This window comes from Xiphophorus hellerii, chromosome 22 (genome assembly GCF_003331165.1).
Source record: "Xiphophorus hellerii strain 12219 chromosome 22, Xiphophorus_hellerii-4.1, whole genome shotgun sequence".
In the NCBI taxonomy this organism is placed as follows: Eukaryota; Metazoa; Chordata; class Actinopteri; order Cyprinodontiformes; family Poeciliidae; genus Xiphophorus; species Xiphophorus hellerii.
Genome location: NC_045693.1, coordinates 8143275 through 8161373, shown reverse-complemented (window position 1 = coordinate 8161373; position 18099 = coordinate 8143275). Strand labels below are relative to the sequence as shown.

General features: G+C 38.5%; 1 protein-coding gene across 14 annotated transcripts in view; it reads left to right on the top strand.

Moving 5' to 3' along the window:
- ablim1a (actin binding LIM protein 1a) overlaps positions 1-17809 on the top strand; it is a 52906-nt gene extending 35097 nt beyond the window's left edge. For 3 of the 14 annotated variants that reach the window (XM_032553561.1, XM_032553557.1, XM_032553559.1), the window contains exons 5-25: positions 209-335; positions 438-531; positions 1941-2028; positions 2730-2794; positions 4989-5066; positions 5178-5336; positions 5458-5502; positions 5656-5691; positions 5777-5906; positions 6741-6860; positions 7614-7718; positions 8049-8096; positions 9351-9491; positions 10968-11053; positions 11164-11287; positions 11651-11712; positions 12712-12772; positions 12994-13001; positions 13538-13612; positions 15595-15675; positions 15898-16915. In XM_032553561.1, coding sequence (XP_032409452.1) covers positions 209-335; positions 438-531; positions 1941-2028; positions 2730-2794; positions 4989-5066; positions 5178-5336; positions 5458-5502; positions 5656-5691; positions 5777-5906; positions 6741-6860; positions 7614-7718; positions 8049-8096; positions 9351-9491; positions 10968-11053; positions 11164-11287; positions 11651-11712; positions 12712-12772; positions 12994-13001; positions 13538-13612; positions 15595-15675; positions 15898-16011 — 1847 coding nt within the window. In that variant the 3' untranslated portion in view covers positions 16012-16915. Of the gene's footprint in view, positions 1-208; positions 336-437; positions 532-570; positions 685-1940; positions 2029-2729; positions 2795-4988; positions 5067-5177; positions 5337-5457; positions 5503-5655; positions 5692-5776; positions 5907-6740; positions 6861-7613; positions 7719-8048; positions 8097-9350; positions 9492-10967; positions 11054-11163; positions 11288-11650; positions 11713-12711; positions 12773-12993; positions 13002-13537; positions 13613-15594; positions 15676-15897 lie in introns of those variants that run through there. The other 11 variants (XM_032553558.1, XM_032553562.1, XM_032553560.1 and 8 more) reach the window with 11 other exon arrangements.
- The last annotated feature ends 290 nt before the right edge of the window (positions 17810-18099 follow it).

Here is an 18099-nt window from a genome sequence, read left to right as displayed (position 1 = left end):
TGTAATATTCTTCCTGCCTGATCAACTGAATTTATTAGCTGCAAGTCATAATCATCAAAATTAATAAAAAAGAAACACTTGACATAGATAATTGTATAAAATGTGCAAAATAGCTACATAATAAATGAGTTTCACTTTTTTATTGGCGTTATTGACAGGAATGAACCTTTTGTATTAACTGCACTTTTTACTCCTTCTGCCTTCCTAGATTGCTCAGGATGTGGCCGCGACATCAAGAACGGTCAGGCTCTTCTGGCGCTGGACAGACAGTGGCATCTGGGCTGCTTTAAGTGTAAGGCCTGTGGCAAAGTGCTGACCGGGGAGTACATCAGCAAGTAAGCAGCTGGTCTCTCAACATGCCTCCTGCTCAGACCCAGCCGTGCATTGTGACAGTATGTCTGGATCCTGGATTGGATTTATCTCGCTCCTCTTTATAGGGATGGCGCCCCCTACTGCGAGAAGGACTACCAGATCCATTTTGGAGTTCAGTGTGAGGCGTGTCATCAGTTCATCACGGGGAAGGTGTTAGAGGTAAGAAACTGCACACAGAGCACACCCTGCATACGGCTGATAGGCTCCATACAAAAGGAAGATGTGTCCTTGTGCACTCTCTGTGCAGCCATCTATCATGGTTCTGGGAACAAATTATTAACCTCATCTTACTCCTTTGTGAGCCTGCCTAAGGTAAGAATACAAAGGCACAATGTTTTTACTTAAAACTGCTACAGGAATATTCTTGAACGTACATAATGTTGTTTGGAATATGCATATTTACATGTTTTGCACTGAAATAGATGGAGAATTTGCATATATTAAGCTGCTCTGCTTCCAGTATAAAATGTTGCACAGAGCAGAATTGTGAAATGTAGTTTGTAATCCCTGATGTGTAATCTCTTCAGCATCCATCCAAGCAGACTCTTTTACATGACTTTATGCATGTAAAATATTAATTCTTTGCAGATTTTGTAACTCCAGTGGCATGCACTCTACAAGTTTTCATTGCCACAAATTGCATAATTATTACATAAACCCACCCAACGAATGTCCTCTGACATTTAGGATGTGATTATTTATTAATTCTGTATGTCGTGCGACTCTTATGAAACTCTGGGCTTAAGCTTCATATGGTGTGAGCTGTGTTTGTGTAATTGTTAACATGTTTAGGCACTGACTATCTGTCTGCGCAGCAATAGTAACCCATCGGAGGCAAACAGGAGCACTTTATACTTTATGAAGCCACCACGATCATATAAGAAAAAGCAGTTCCTTATTCACAACATCAATTTTATTTTTATGCTGAAAAGGAAATTTGAGTCAGGCCATAAACTGGATAGCAATAGCACAGACAATTGAACTTTTTTATGCAGTAAAATGCAAATACTATGCATATCACTAAGTGGCCACTTGCAGGCTGAAATGTTACACAGAGTTGTTATCCTGCAGGCTGTATTTAATTTGGCTATTTATCATCCGTGGTCAAACTCGCACTAGCTTTTATAATGGAGCACTTTGCATGCAAAGTGCCACATCTGAGTGGAAGGAAATTTAGACTCTCCAGCTATCCTATCTTTTTATTGCGTTGCGTTTTGTAAGTTTGCTCAAAGCGGGTTTTTGAAAGGCAGGTTGACCGTCAAGTGGGTGGATGTCGTGGAGGTCACATTTTGAACAAAGTCAGCATTTTTGTGGGTCATCATGCTTGAGTGCAGTATGTAAAGTGATATTAATCATCCCCTTTAAAGGAAGTGTGATACATTAAGAGTAACCTGGATCTTGGAAGGAGGAAGAAATGTAACAGGAAGCAGGTGGAGCACCTGGCTTTATAGCCTGGAAGTCTCTGCTTGGCTTTCTGTAGGCTCCATTGTTCTTCATTTCCATGTGAAGTCAAGTCTTTTTTTTTTTTTGAGTTTTGTGTTTTGAGTTTTGTGCTCTGTATTTTTCAGGCAGGAGATAAACACTACCACCCCAGCTGTGCGAGATGCAGCAGGTGCAATCAGATGTTCACAGAGGGAGAAGAGATGTATCTGCAAGGTGAGTGTACCTAAATTTACTTTTGTGATCTTAAGTAAATCTTAGGTGAGCCACTAATACTGGGTTTGAAATAGGAAATAATACACATGCCTATAAATGTAAGAGGTTGTTTCATGTGATAGTTGTTACCTTTCTACTCCAGTTTCTCCAATAAGAATTAAGCTACAAATAATGCGATTCATTCTCCACATGCCTAATTTGTCTTATTTTAACTTAAGTAGCATTTATCAACAAATTGGTAATTTAAAAATTAAAAGTGTATGTCCATATGGGTATATTTTATGCATATCTTTCTATCTCCACAAAGACTTTCCATTGATTTAAATGTATTTTTAATTAATTTATATAGACTAAACCTAACCTACCCAACACCTGAAATTTCAGAGACAAATAAAGACAATTACAAAGTCGGCCTTCTATCACCTGAAGAACATTTCTAAGGTCAAAGGACTAATATCCCAGCAAGATCTTGAGAAACTCATCCATACATTTATTTTTAGTGAAATAAAACACATGTGCATCTATCAACAATTTTCCCACATAATTGTTGAAGGAGGAATATTTGATCAACATTCTTGTCAGAATTTGTAGAGTTCATGAATATTGGTTCTTTATTTGGCACAGATTTGGCTTTTAATGATGATTGATAATAATTCTTTGAATTATGGGCTTACATAATTGCCTTCCATCTTGCTTCCAAGGCTCAACAGTGTGGCATCCTGGGTGCAAGAACACCACCAGAACAGAGGAGAGACACAGAGAACGGGTAGGAATTTGGGAATTATTTATATGCCACTTCCTGTTGCCTTTCTGTTTAGCCCTCTTGACATTATTTTCCAGGAAAAGGTAGAGATTAAGAATGTGTAACAAGCTCAACCTGCTCTCTTGTCGTTCCCTGGATGGACTTGTTAAACTTTAACCGTCTGTGGTTAAAATAATTTGCCTGCTTGGGCACTGTCGAGGCTGTGTGCGTGTGTTTGTTTGTTCATATTTACATGTGGGTGTGTGTGTGTGTGTGTGTGTGAACTGGTCTTGGGCAGAAGAGGCACTGTGAACCTCCCCCTCTCCCTTCCTCCACAGCTGTTGCTTCCGTCCCTCTTATTCCTCCAACAAACAGAAAGGCAGGTACTGTATTCAGTATTGGCTATCAGATGGCATCATTCTGTATTTCCACCACATACATTAAGGACCCAGATCACTACATACTGCCACCTGCTGGAGACAGCCTGCAGTGCCCGCTCTCTGGCTCAGCCATTCAGTGCAGACTTAACCTTCTTCACTTCTCCGCTGCATGATGAGACAAAGAGGCACACATTTGGTGGAGGAGAAAACTTTTGAGTTTTGAGTAATTTTTTACAAAACCTCCATTTACCCAAAACTCATCTGATTCAGACCTGCCACTGCCGCCGCCATTCAGCTTTCTCATCTCCAAGCATGAGGCTCTTTAGATCATCAAACCGCAGAGCTAAAGCACTCATTCACTTTGCAAAATTTGCAAATGAATGAACTAATCATGAGATGACATGTTAGTATTAAGTAGCTTAGGTTACTTTAAGACTGGAGTGCAGAAGACCAACTATTATGTCTTGCAACTTTTAAACACATCCCTGCTGCAACACAGCTGAATCAAAACGTTGCAATGAACCATTCTTTAGATTCAGATGGGTTGGAGCAGAGATGCATTTGAAAGTTGCAGAATTGCAGCTCCCCTGGACTGGATTTGGGCAACCTTGCTGTAAGATATAAGGTGGTTCCCCCTTCATTGCTCATTCAACTAGCCTAATGTGAACTGTTCAGGGGGATTGGATAATAATCTACAAGTGCATTCCAAAAAACTAGAACACCATAAGACACCCAAAATTCAGTTTCTTAGAAAATTATAAATATCTCATTAGATCAACAAAACCATCAGTATAGAAATGTATTGTTACAGTAAAGCTATGGCTGACAAAGTAATGAGAAACTCTGGTAGCTTATGAGTTTTCAAGCAAGTACATTGTCAGAGGGCATGCCACAAAAGGTCATTGTTAAAGAAGATGGCTGTTAACAAACTGCGAAAAGTTTAGTGGAAGGAAAAGGTCTATTAAAGAAAGCTACACAAATAACAGGAACAGCTGAAGCATTGAGGGAATTGTAAAATAAGGTGATTCTAGAGTTTAGGGGAGATTAACAAGGTCCACCACACACATAAAAGACATTTACTACTACTGTCACATTCCTTATCTTAAGCCACTTCTGAATCAGAGACAATGTCAAAAGTGTCTTACCTGGGCTAAATAGAAAACTAATTTGACTTTGTTTAGTGGACACCAGAACCAACAATGGAGGTGAACTGAAGGCTATCAAGGCCACCTGGGCTTTCTTAATGCCTCAGCATATCTGATTGCATCCATGCCACGCTGCACTGATTCAGTAATTCATGCAAAAGGAGCCTCAGATACCACATAAACATTAAACTGCAAACATCTCTGATGCTTTTGCACTTTTTTTCTACCACATGTTTTCTTCCACTAAACTTTCCTGTTAGTACGCTTGGACACAGCTCTCTGAGAACAGTGAACTTCTTTTGCAAAGACTTTTCGTGGCTTATTTTTCATGTGAGGGTGTCAATGAATGTCTGTTGTATAACTGTTAAGATTCTGTGCTGCTGGTTTCGTTGTTCTTAAGTAATGTTTACATTTTCTGAGAAACAAAATTTTAGTTTTTCATTAGCTGTAAACCATAATCACTGAAATGATCAGAAGTAAATGCTTAAAATATGTCACCCTGTATGTGATGGACCTATATAGTATGTGAGTTTGACATTAATTCATTTGGTGAAGTAAATTAACTTTTCAGTGATATTCTAATGAATTGAAATGTAGTTGCATTTGCAGATTGCAGCTAGATGTGGATTGCGTTAAAAGAGTGACTTACAGATAGTTTAAAAAAAAATCTACTCATGTTTTTGTATTTCATAGCCTACGAGGTCGTCGTCTGAGAGCATTTGTTCCAGACCTGGTTCAAGCATACCTGGCTCACCGGGTCACACCATCTATGTGAGAAACTCCCGCTGACATGCTGTGCATGTCTAAATATATTTAGATAGAGTTTCAAATCTCAATAATCTCCCTTTATTCTTGTGTGTGTTTGCATATTTGTCTCCCTAGGCAAAAGTAGACAATGAGATCCTTGATTACAGAGACCTAGCTGCCATTCCAAAAGTCAAAGCCATTTATGACATTGAGCGCCCCGATCTTATCACGTACGAACCTATGTACACAACCGCCCTGGACGAGAAAGATGAGAGACGAGAGTGTGTGGGAGAGGTAAATACAATATCTGCATGCTTCTTCTTCTGCTAAATGCACACCAAAATATCTAGTACGCTGGTAAAGATGAGCAAAGAAATTTATTTTTTCCTTGAGACAACTGTTTTGTTTTGCTCAGCTCCACTCTGCTAGACGGGAACGTTCCCCGATGCCCGATGATAAGGTAAGACATCTTCCAATGAACATTGTTATGAAAGTTATGAAACAATTACTCACTGAATGAAAAAGGAAATATAAATTATATTTATTCTTTGTTATAAAAAAACAAACAAAAAACAGCTGTTCTGAATCAGAACTGTTTGCTTTATTTTTCAAGTCGTCAAGAAACATGTCGCCAACCCCATCAGCTGAGGTGAGCCAGTCGTTTCCGTTCGCTCTGTGAATTACAATGTGAATGATCTCAATAAAACATTTCCCAATCTGTGCATGTGTGACAGAGTTTTTACGACAGGAGGGACCGCATTCTCCAAAGATCCACCAGTCAAGGCTCCATAGGGTCCCCGGTGTATAATCGCCATGGTTACACTCCCACCCTATCACGATCACCGCAGCATTTTCACAGACCTGGTGCGTACTTGAAGAGATTAGCATGTGGAGGTTTGGTCATGTTTTGTTTTTTTTCTTTCAAAACAAATGATTTCAGGCTTATTATGACGTTTATCTTCTAGAAAATGATTCATGCTCACTTTCCTCATTGTGATAAAAAATTGGTTTGGTGGCATATCTCTTAAGGGTCAATATGTTACCTCTATTAGATAGTCGTTACCTCTGTTTGGAGATTCAGGAGCAATGAGTTAATGTAATTTCCAGTAATTAATATAAATAAATGTACAGTGGTGGGCACAGCAAACATAAAATATTTTCTAAGTTAGCAAAATCACTAATGCGCTAAGTTAATAATCTAGTACTTTTCTTTCAATTCAATATTAAGGAACCATGCACTTAAAATAAGCTCCTATAACTTGCTGGAAAGTTACTTGTAAGTTAGTTTTGTTTTATTTCAAGTGCACTAAGTTATTTGCACTAGAAACTAGACCAAAAATCCTTGATAAGACTTTGTGTTTTTTCAGTACAATGGTAAAATTATTGGCACATCGTGAATGGGAAGGTTGGTTAGAGTGAAATGGCAACAGCATGAAGTGATGGTACAAACTAGGAAGGGGGCAAAATGGCCTACTACCTTTTAAGTTTAACACTTGTTTTTTCCCCCCTACTTCTTACCTTTCACTTTGGGTGTCTTTTATTTCTTTTTCACATTTGATTCATGTATTTCTCCCCTTTCCTTTGGCCCCCTGCCGTCTCACCCTTTTACTTCCTCCTCCTCCTCCTCTTCCTCACATTGTCCACTTCTGCTGCCTGGCGCTGGGGTTTCTGCCCCACACCTTTCCTCCCTCCTTGCAGAAGCTCTGACAGGCATGCAGAAGCTCTGCTCCTCCCTGTGCAGTAACAGTGTGGGCTCCAGAAATAGTGACTCTCGTCCCACCTCCCCTTTCAGACACCACTTCCTGCCCCATAGCCAAGGTAAGGGGCCTAAGTCACATGTGTCTGACGCCCAGTTTTGAAGCAACACGTCATTTCCATTCAGTCAGATGGCCGCCTCTCATCAGTGTGTCATCTGTCACCCGGATCCATCTCCATATCCCGTCAGAACCACACCTGTAGTTTGTCTTAAGAAGAGTACTGCCCTCCAGAAATATTCATTCATTCAGAACATTTTTTGATTTTGTCCCATTACAACCACAAAGTTCAATGTGTTCAATTAGAACACAAAGAGGTACATAACATGCATGTTTTTTCAAACGTTTTGCAATACAAACTCTGAAAAGTGTGGCATGCAATTGCATTCAGCTTCACTTTTGCTCCCTAGGAAAAAGCAATACAACCAGTTGCTCTCAGAAGACAGAGTGACTTATAAAACCCTTGGAGGTTTGTTAGAGAACGCGAGTCAGTTTGTGGCTTGAATATGAGAAAATGTGGAAAATTTCACAGGGCACAAATATTTCTCCCCTCTACTATGAAGGTTAGCTGCTGCTTGCTGTGAGGAATTAGTTTCCTGAATAAAAGCTCCTATGATTAACCTAGATTATTTACCGTCTCCAGAGCACTTTATCTGTTAGTTTGAGCTGCATCTGTTCAACTCCATCAATTGGGTTTTCCAGAATGCGTCTTGTTCATCCAGCATCCCCTCACCTGGTCCTTTTGGCCCCTGTGTGTTGCGCAATTCAGACTTCAGTGAACCTGCTCATGTTCTGTTCTCGGTTCTTCTCACTGGAGGCCCCGACCCACCGAGTGGCCGGAGTTCCCCCCTGCCGCTCAGGCCCGACAGCCGGCCGGTCACCCCGCCTCTCTCTCAGACCCCTAAACATTTCCACGTCCCAGGTAGGAGCTGGAGCGCACCCTGTCACTGCTCGTCCTGTTGACTCTCTTTGCATTTCTGTTATGTTGTTGTCTCAATTGGTTTGTTTCTTTCCGTCTCTCTCTACACCATAAAGGATCCGCTTTTAGACCTACAGCCACAAAATATGTATAAAAAAATAAAGTTGGCTTATAAACGTGATATACAAGTGCAGATGTCTTGTGTTTTTGCTTTTTTGTCACACTCAAATGTATCAGCTCATCCAACAATTTTAATACCAGGCAAAAATAATTTAAGTAAATACAAAAAGCAGTTTTCTAAGTGAAGTTTTTTCTGTTTTTATTTGCTTTCAGATCAGGGGATCAACATCTACAGAAAACCGCCCATCTACAAACTTCACGGTAACTTTCTGCCTAATTCAGGATTTGTTTTGCAGAATAATAATTCAAGAAAATTGAAAATTCCTTACTGAGAGATTATTAAAACAGAAATGTTTTTAATAGTTGTGATTCCCATTCCTGGATATGTTCTATCTAAGCGCTAAGGAGTAAATAAAAATGCAAACAATTTTGAGTATTAAATATAAAAAACAAACAAACAAAAAAACATTTTTGGATGTTGGAGAAAAAATCTCAACTGAACCCAGTTGACTCAGTGTGGTCATCTAATCATAGTCACCTTCAGTGTCAGTGTGATGTTTGAAGTCTGTCTCTAATCCTTTTCTGTCTGTAGTTTGCTTCTACACTGCACTTTGTCCATGTCAACAAGTTCTGAAAATGGTGTAATTGTGGCTCGGATAAGACAATGTGCAAAACTCTTGCTGGGTTGCATTAGTAGGCGATAATGTTAATTCTTCGTGAGCAGCATTGTGCAAGCTAACTATAATATTATATGGGCTTTAATATATTAATTTATTGGATTTCATTGGGTAGAATGTGCAACCCGAGCTTGCTAGCTTATTCAAATAAGGACTGTTTTCTTTGCTCATATAAATTGTTATTAAATTTGGTTAAATTCCCCCCAAAACTGATCCAGTTCACATAATTTCCTTCTCTTAATTGACAAAAAATCAAAATGAGCTTGAAATGTTTGACCCAGAATTGACCCAATGACATGTTAAGTGTGGTTAAGCACATCAGCTGTCAGAATATTTCCCCACATGAATTAAAGGTGAGATCGGAGCTGTTATTTTAGTTTACTTTTACCTATTCGATGCTTTAGGTTGAAACAACATTCTTCTTGTTGTATTCCCCTGCCTGCAGCAAACTCAACTCTGTTTAAATCTATCAGTTTTCAAGTTTAAAGTGGAGGAAGTATTTTTTTATTGATAGTAATAAAAAATTTTTGTGTCTTTAACAACTTATTCACTAAGCTTTTACCTCTGAACAGAAATGTCGCAGCTCTATTTTGGATGTTATTGGGTTGCAGAGTTTGCTCTCTTAAATAGACATTAAGTTTCCTTCTCAATGAATTGGATTAGCTGCTCCAGCTTGTTTTATTGCTCTGCATGATACGCAGTGACTTGCTAGGGAAAGTCATTGTTGCACTGTGAGCACATGACCCAGTACTGAATGATTGTGGCGCTAAGATATTTCCTTGTGGCTGAGACTGTGACCCAGACACTGATAGTTCAGTTCCCATGGTTACCAACCTAGATACAGCTGCCGTAGCTCAGCAAAGCAAGTTTGGTGAGGACATCATCAGATCCGCCACCTTCCCTGCTGCCCATGCTCCCTCCCTGGATGACAGCTCCCGGAGTGAGGGTGACTGTTGGCCCCACTCTCTCGCTGTTTTAGGTACGGTAGTTGGTTGTGTGTGCGCAGCTGCCCCCTGGTGGTAAAATAAAAGCTCACCCAGACCGAGCTCTGCTTGTTTCCTACCCCCAGCTTACCTGCCTCCCTCCATTAACGCCCAGTGTACTCCTTTACCTACCCATCAGTTGCCATTTAAGTTTTGCTTGCGCTGAGTGAAGGCGTGGTTGGTTTCTGTTGCTGCCGTCTTATTTTCTGCTTCGGGAGGTCTTGCTTTATTGCTTCAGCTAATCATAAAAGCATCACAAATAACCTGGACAGAGATAACTGAGACTGACTTCAAACTTTTGTCTGTCTGTCTTACATTCTGTGTATTTGACATCCTCTAAATTGTGTAATTTAGCTGTGACATCTGTGTATCCAAATAGTCCAACAAGTCTCTCTCTGTTTGTCTGTCTCGTCAGCTCTGTCTCAGACTTGTGTTAAAGCGTCCACCTGTTAGTCATTGAGTCAGCCATGTTTGTTTTGTTTTTCTATGCCCTCAACAAATAATTATGGTGAGAAGTTCACATCCTCTCTTTGTAGGTGTCATAATAATTACAGGCGTCTATGTATTTATTTTAGCCATTCTTTTCCCAGGGTGAAACGGCTGCATAAAAGCAGAAATTGGGTTGAACACTGGTACACCAGTGTTACCATGTCAACCAAGTGGGAAACAATGAATCCTTTCATCATCCTTAGTCAACTTTGAGGATTTACTTTTGCGTGGTCTTCCTTCATTAGAGTTTTTATTTATAAGAGTTCTGACTTACCTCAGCTGGGGAAAATTATAGAACAGTTGACTTCCTCTTCCCCTTTGACCTCTGTAAAGAGTCACCAGTCCTCCTCCTGCAACCCTACAAACCTGGGTCTGATTCCACCCAAAAAAATACCTGACAGCTCCAAAATTGACACTTCATAGGCCAGCTCAAATTTGCAGCTACCCACACGAACAAGCAACAAACCTTCAGGATTTTCAACTTCAGCTCCAATCAAAAGCTAATAGTTTGAAACCCGACTCTTTCAACAAGACAAGGATCCCATCACATCAAAATTGGTTTTGGGAAATGCTAAAATTTTACGGTTTATGCTTAAAAGTAGAGTTTGTACCAAGAAACCAATCAATTCAAATGAGCTCCACATACTATGTCAAGAACGTTGGTGTGGGTTAATTTTTAGATTTGAGCCTTCATATTTAGACATTACACAAAATGGAGTCTAGATTCAAATTTGTTCTTCCAGTTCCTTTGTTTTTTTAAATTAGTGAGGTTGTTTGGTGTCTTATGGTTCCACCCTGGGAAAAATGGTTCACTTAAATAAGAAAATACCTAAATTAATCAGCCCTAAATGAGTGTATGTAAACTTTTCACTGGACGTGTCTGTAAGGCATGGTCTTCTTAAACAACACAGGTTTGATTGAGTTCTGTGTTAGGTGTAATTAAGTCTTATGACGGTTTTTGTAACTTCTCTAAAATCCTGTAGGTTCAGAAGGGAGGAGGCGGTCTAGAGAAGAGGAGGAGGAAGAGGCTTTGAAAAGAAAGCAACTTCAGGAAGAGCATCTCAGTAAGGTTGGTCGGATAATATTTAGATTCCTGTTACTGTAAATACTGCATAGCTGTCTTAGTTTATTCTCTGAAGCTATTTGGCGTTGGACTAATGTTTGGTTTTGACTGTGCAGATTCAGTCTGGTCTGGGAAAACTCATTCTGAAGGAGGAGATGGAGAAAGAGCAGATTAGGGAGCGGCACGCTCGCAGCCTCTCTGCTCAGCGCTACGATCCCAAAATGAACAACTGTGACGCAGGTAGCCAGAAACGGCCTCCTCAGCTGGTTTACTCTTGATTTGTCAGCAATGTACCTTAGCAGAACATCTGTACTGTAAATTCCCTACATCATAAAACATCATAAGTTAGAAATTCAACTTGGAGTGCTATGGTGGCACAGAGTTAAAGCACAACCCACGTATGGAGGTCTTAGTCCTCAACGCAGCCGTCACAGGTTCGAGTCCTGGCCTGATGACCTTTGGGACATGTCTTCCCTGTTTCTCATTACCTATTTTCCTCTTTGACCACTCTCATAAAAAGGCCAATAGAGCCAACAAAATCTTAAAAAAAATAAATAAATGTAACTTTTTTTATAAGTACATTGTGTATAATTTGTGTTTCAGATCCAACGTCTCCAACCAAGACCAACTCTCTGCCTGGGTATGGACGGAACGGTCTGCATCGGGTAAGAAAAACTTGATGTGCTGACGTTACATGAACAGTAAAGTACACAGCTTTCATACACTGCAAACTTGTCTACATTTTTTCATGTTAACAACCACAAACTATAATGTATTTGATTGAAATTAGCATGTGATAGAACAACTAAAAGTAGTGCATAATTGTGAAGTGGAAGGAAAATAATTCATAGTTTTACTTTTTTTTTCTGAGTGGATTTGTCCTCAGTTAATATTTTGTAAAATCCCTTTTGGATGCAACTTCTGCACGTGTTACAGGATTTATCAGATCAACTAAAGTCAACTGAGCACATCAAACTTGTAGAAATCCTCGTGATTTCAACAACAGTTTGAAGAAACAATCCACAAGATGGCGCTAATTGAAGATATTGTCATATATTAGACAAGTTGTATTTCCTTCATAAAATGAAAAACATGCAAATTAAAATACATTGAGTTTAACTCTCAGTGAATATGATTTGAATAGAGTTAACTGTATTCCTTGTTTCACTCAGGGTGATAGTTTAGAACATTTATTTGAGGTTGTCTGTGGATTTTGTAAAGACCGTCAAAGTTGGCTGAAGATAAAAAATAAATATTATTTCTATCTGAACTGACTAAAATATGTTGTTTGGCTTTTATCACTCAAACAAACATTAAGAACGTTTTATATATAACCATGTTCAACATTTGAATTGTTTGGTTTACTTCACTATTTACTGTATTTTAGTCTTACATATCTGGTTGTCTGTCGGTGGTTTCCTTGTTTGCTTTTTATCACTACTTGATTGTATTTAGTTAGAGTTTGTATTATGCTTTATGCTTAGTTATGCAAGTATGTTCATAATTTTGTCTAGTAAAATAAAAAAATTAATAAACACCAATAGGGGTTTGATTATTATATGTAAAGAAATCTATGAAAACAGATTTCAAAACATGGAGTGAAACCTCTGTAAGATAAATTTTTCCCTAAGTTAACAAGCTGATTTCTCTGGGGTTTGTTTCAGCCTCAGTCTACAGATTTCACCCAGTACAACAGCTATGGAGACATGTGTGGTGGAGGAAGAGGTGAGCACTTCAAACAGAACAAAGCCACACAAAGCAAGTTTCACCAGAGATATTCAGCATTAGAATTGGCTTGTAAAGCGTAAATATACACAGACATGCACTTTGAAATATTTGATTTTCATTAAGGACTGCAGTGCTGTAGATAAAAGTAGCCTTGCAGGGGGACTCGACAGCAAACCATTAACTGTGAGTCTCATTCTTTGTCCCATTTTGTCCTGCAGAGTTTCAGGTATGTCTCTCATCTGCTTTTCTTCACATGGCATGCCTCCTCATCTTTGCATCATATACTATGCTTGGTCATTGGGTTGCAAGAGTCACCTTGCCCTGAATGCACACCACCCACTCCTGCTCCTTGCTTGCATCACTGTTTGAATTAGTTTCAACTACAAGGCATATTGTGCTGTGGTTTCCAACAGATGTAAGAAGCAAACACACATATGCCAAGTAGCTGAACAACTGTACTGTACATGCAATGTATAACCATTGCCTCATGTCTTATTCTGTGTTGTTTATCAATGTGATGACTCAAGCTACATGTTATACTTATTTCTTTAAATGAACCACAGAAAAAAACAACAACCACTGTATATTTAGGAAAGCTGTAAACGACTGCCCATGTTTAATACTAAGAAACAGAGCTGTATTCAAGCTACTCGCTCCATCCAGTAAAAACTGCACCCACTGTCATGAGTAGACGTATATTCATGCCATGAACCTTGCAGTCCCCTTCCACTATATTACATGTGTATATGTTCTATCCTTTAGCACATTAAGGATGGCCGTGCAGCACTTGCAAGGATGGACAGGGGAGTATCTATGCCTAATATGTTGGAACCAAAAGCAAGTATCTTCTTCTTTTTGTATCAATTACAAATGAGATACATTTAAAAAAAGAGTACAATGTCTCATCTTTGACTGTATTTGAATGTTTATAGTGAATTTAGAAATATAGAACCTTGCAAAAACATTCATATTCCTTAAACCTTTTCACATTTTGTCCCATTACAACCACAAACTTCTATGGATTTTATTGGATGGAGTAACACAAAGTGGGGCACAATTGTGAAGTGGAAGGAAAATTATACATTGCTTTCAGGTTTTTCAAATAAAATAGTACATGTATGTAAAATAGCATGTATTTTTATCCCACTTACTTTACTGTGATAACCTAAAAGTTAAATTCAATGCAATTTCATTTAACTATCAAATAAAATGCAGGTGTGTGTAATTTAATTGGCTTAAATAGCCTTCATTGAAAACAATATAAAAGCAATGTACATTGTAAAACAATGTACAAAATATTTATTTTCTTGCTTTTTCTTTTGTAAATATGATTATCAAAGCTACAACTGGAGACTGTAAATTCATAGAATAAACCAGAAATATGTATATATACGTGCTGAAATAGCAAAAGCTGCCAATCAGGCATGTACTTTAGTGGCCTAGTCAAAGTCAAGACTGTACTCAGTTTAGAATTTGTGGTAAACTTGAAAACCATCTAATTGAGGTTGAGCTATTTTGCAGAGACGTATGTGATCAACTTTCAGTATCTAGATGAGCCAAGTTATTGGAGACTTATCCAAAAACATTTGCCTCAGGATGGTTTAAAACTAATGCACACTCTATGCTTCTCCTCATCAACTTCTCTGACACTGCTAAAGAGAATTGTCCCACAGCATGGTGGTTGACCTTAACTGGGCCATCCTAGCACATCAATATACTTTGATCTAAACATTTCCTTAGCTGTAAGTAATTTGCACAACTTATAGGTTCAGATGGATAGTACAAAAATGTTCACAACTTTTCAGATTTTAAGGTAAAAATAATTTAAAAAATAAAAACATGTATTATGTTGCGTAAAATTTCTCCATCCCACTAAAAACACAGTGAATCTTGTGGTGGCAATGACTCAAAATGTGAAACAGTCCAAATGCCAGGGCCACTTTTGCAAGAAACTGTATTTAAGAGACAACAAATGGGCTAAAATATGATCAGATAGAGCGGGGACAGTTAATGTAGTTATTTTGCAAAAAAAAACCCCTAAAAACTCCCCCCCATGCATTCTTTTAGCAAAACAACAAAAGACTCACTTTAGCTGGGTTCCTGATTCAGCATGTCGCTTAAGGAGCTGCCGAGTCACTCAAGCGCTTATAGCATGCTGGCTTCTTCATGCTCATCTGCACATGGCTGTGACTCAAAGTGACTGGATACTGTATGCAACATACAGTATAAAAATCCAGTAAGTCATCCAAACAACTCATATCGCTATATACCGTGTATGTAGTGTGTAAGGGCATTACTGTGTGGATATGAGTTGGTCAGGGGCTTCAAAGAGTTTTCAGTTGCTTATTATTGAGCATCTCAGCTGGGATTAGGACTAGCTAGTTTATTCTTCAGTTAGTTGAAAAAATAGCAGCACCTGGAATCTAGGACAATCATTCCCATGTGGATCTACAGTATATGGCCTACATTAAAGATGTTGGTCCTCCTTTTTTTTTTTTTTGGTTTCCATTAAATATTAAATGCTTCTCAAACTATAACCAGTTACATGAGTTTGAAGTCATTTTTTCCTTTCTTTGTCTGACAGTTTGCACGTTTAAGCACTAAAAGATTGTGCACATCAAAGCACCTGCATTTCCTGAATATCCTTAACAAAACAAACCCAGTCAGCCTCCTGTCACATACCTGCTCTCCCACCCTTTCTCACAGTCAGAATTACCCCAAAACTTCAAATTTAGTGATTTTGTTTGGTGATATCTGTTCGTTTTTGGGGCTTAGCTAAAGGTTTTATCTGTTTTAATGATGCATGTCTCCTTCTGAAGGTGTATCCCTATGAAATGCTCATGATAACCAGTAGAGGGAGAGCTAAACTGCCAAGGGATGTGGACAGAACCAGACTGGAGGTATCGGTTTTCCTCCTGACGCTCCTCAGTTAACACTGCATTTTGATTTTGTGTCAACAGCATTGTTGCACAAACTTACATCTGTAGCTGAGAACATGCAGTATCAGTTGCTCCTTGTCATTTTTGCAGCAAAACTCTTTTTTTTACAGCTTTGATGCTAACTGAGAACCTCCCACCCTTCCCCCTCCTTTGTTTTTTCTCCACCTTTGTTCTCATTTCTAGCGCCACTTAGCACCCGAAACGTTCTTTGAGATCTTTGGAATGGAGATCCAGGAGTTTGACAGGCTTCCCCTGTGGAAACGCAATGACATGAAAAAGAAGGCCAAGCTCTTTTAGTTTTTTTATTTTTTCTAATTTATAGCATGCATTATTCTGTACATACAATCAGATAGCACACAGTTGTAATCTAGATGTAGGTTCTGGGTTATTTCCTTTTCTTTTTTTCTTTTTTTTTGCTTATGTCGTCTGGATATACCTGGGGATTCCAAGAAATGGACTGATGTTGCGATGATGGACTTCAATAATGAATGGAAAATTCTTCCATGTTCAAAAATGACAAAGAATGATGACAAGGGTCAAGTTTTATTTGCTTTGACTGCACTTATTTTACCTCCTGCTTTGCTTTAAGTGAAAATCCTTCCTTTACTTTACTGCTTGTTTCTTCCTATTTGTTGCTGTTGATTCCCGTGGAACTTTGTAATTACAGTAGACCATCATGGCACAGTCACAAAAATGCCCATGCCTGTAGCTCAAAAGTGTGTCAACTTTTTGTTTTGCTTGGGCTGAAACAGTTTTAGCCCAAAGGTTTCAAGAATCGGCTCAGTGAGTCTTTTAAGATACAATACAATGAGAAAAGCCTGTGGGAACACGGTGAGCACACCCGCCAACTGTTTGACTGGATCTACGTGGAAATGACTCCTCCAATAGCCGGCATATCACCAGTCTTCTTCCCCGTGGCTTTCATGCACACAAATTGTTCATCTGAATGGACAAAAAAATGTCTCTTTTCTCAGGCTCTCATAAACAAAGTTATACACCTTACCTTTACTTATATTGGAAGTAAGAATCTTATATTTTAAGGCTGTTTCCAACATATAGTTACATTCAAATAGATACGACCCCCTATTTCAAGAAATGACTGTATTTGACAGTATTGTTTTATAAATGAAAAAAAAACACACTGCCATTTGTTGTATTGAAATCTAAGCCAATAAAGATTTAAATTGCCATGAACCATGAACACTGATCGCCCATCCCAAAGTTACCCTCAGCTTCTTTTCTCATATTTTGATGTGGACATTTGGGGATGTTAGCACAGGGTGGGAAATTATCTTAGGACTGAAATACAAACCTAAAATCTTCATCAGAAGTCTTCATTTAATTAATTTAATTTTACAGCATTATTCGTTTAATAATGCTGTAAAATGCTCATACTACGTACTGTTGCAATTTTCCAGAAAGTTTTCTCAACTGAAAAATATTCAGTTGAATCAGGACAGGCTATGACTTCACTTATTTAGATTTTTTAAATTTTAAATAAAAAATACTTAAAATATTTATATAAGAAAAGTTCCCATCCAAAAGAATGGTAATCTTTAAGCTGCCACATGAATAGCAGCTGGAAAACATGATTAAATGTAAATTAAGCACAAGTTGTGAAATAGCAACTCTTGTCAGGTCTTGAGGTATTTGTGTTACTTTGAATTCACTCCCAGTTTGAATACTGGGAGTGTGTTTGGTTCAAATGTTTGGAATTCACAGTGTTCGGCTGAATCAGGATGTCACTTTTACCATGGTGTCACCTTTTCGGGGATTTTTAAATTTAATGTTCAAGTGACCATCTGGTAATGATATTTCCATGATCTCTAAGAGGACTTAAGAAGGAAGATAGTTCTTAAATTAATTGGATAATTGAAAAGTAGCTCATGCCGTTAGTTTTTTGATTTCAGTTTCAAGCATTCAACATGCTGAAGTGAGTGAATCTTTATTAGTGCAGACAGAGCATTTGCATAGATTTTTATAAAATTAAGCAATGATACATTTGGATGCCAATGAGTGTGATGCCATTTACCCTACAAAACAACATGAAATTCAAAATATGTAAAAAAACCCAAAACAAAACAAAAAAACTAAAGGGCAACTGACTCCAGCTGGATCAGCTGGTTTCGGCTTGGTACTGGTGCTTGACAATGTGGTAATGTTTTTGGATGATAAAAACTACAGGGAACCTAAACTGCCTTTAAAAAAGATGTGGGGATGTCCTTCAAGTCCTCGCCCAAATTACTTCTGTGATTGTTTACCAAAAGCAGTGTATCATTCCAAACTATTGAAAAGTAATACAGATATGTTATACTGCTCAGAGTATTGCATTCCTTTCAGAAACTGATGCCGGTTCTTCAGATCTGAACTTGATGAATCACCAGG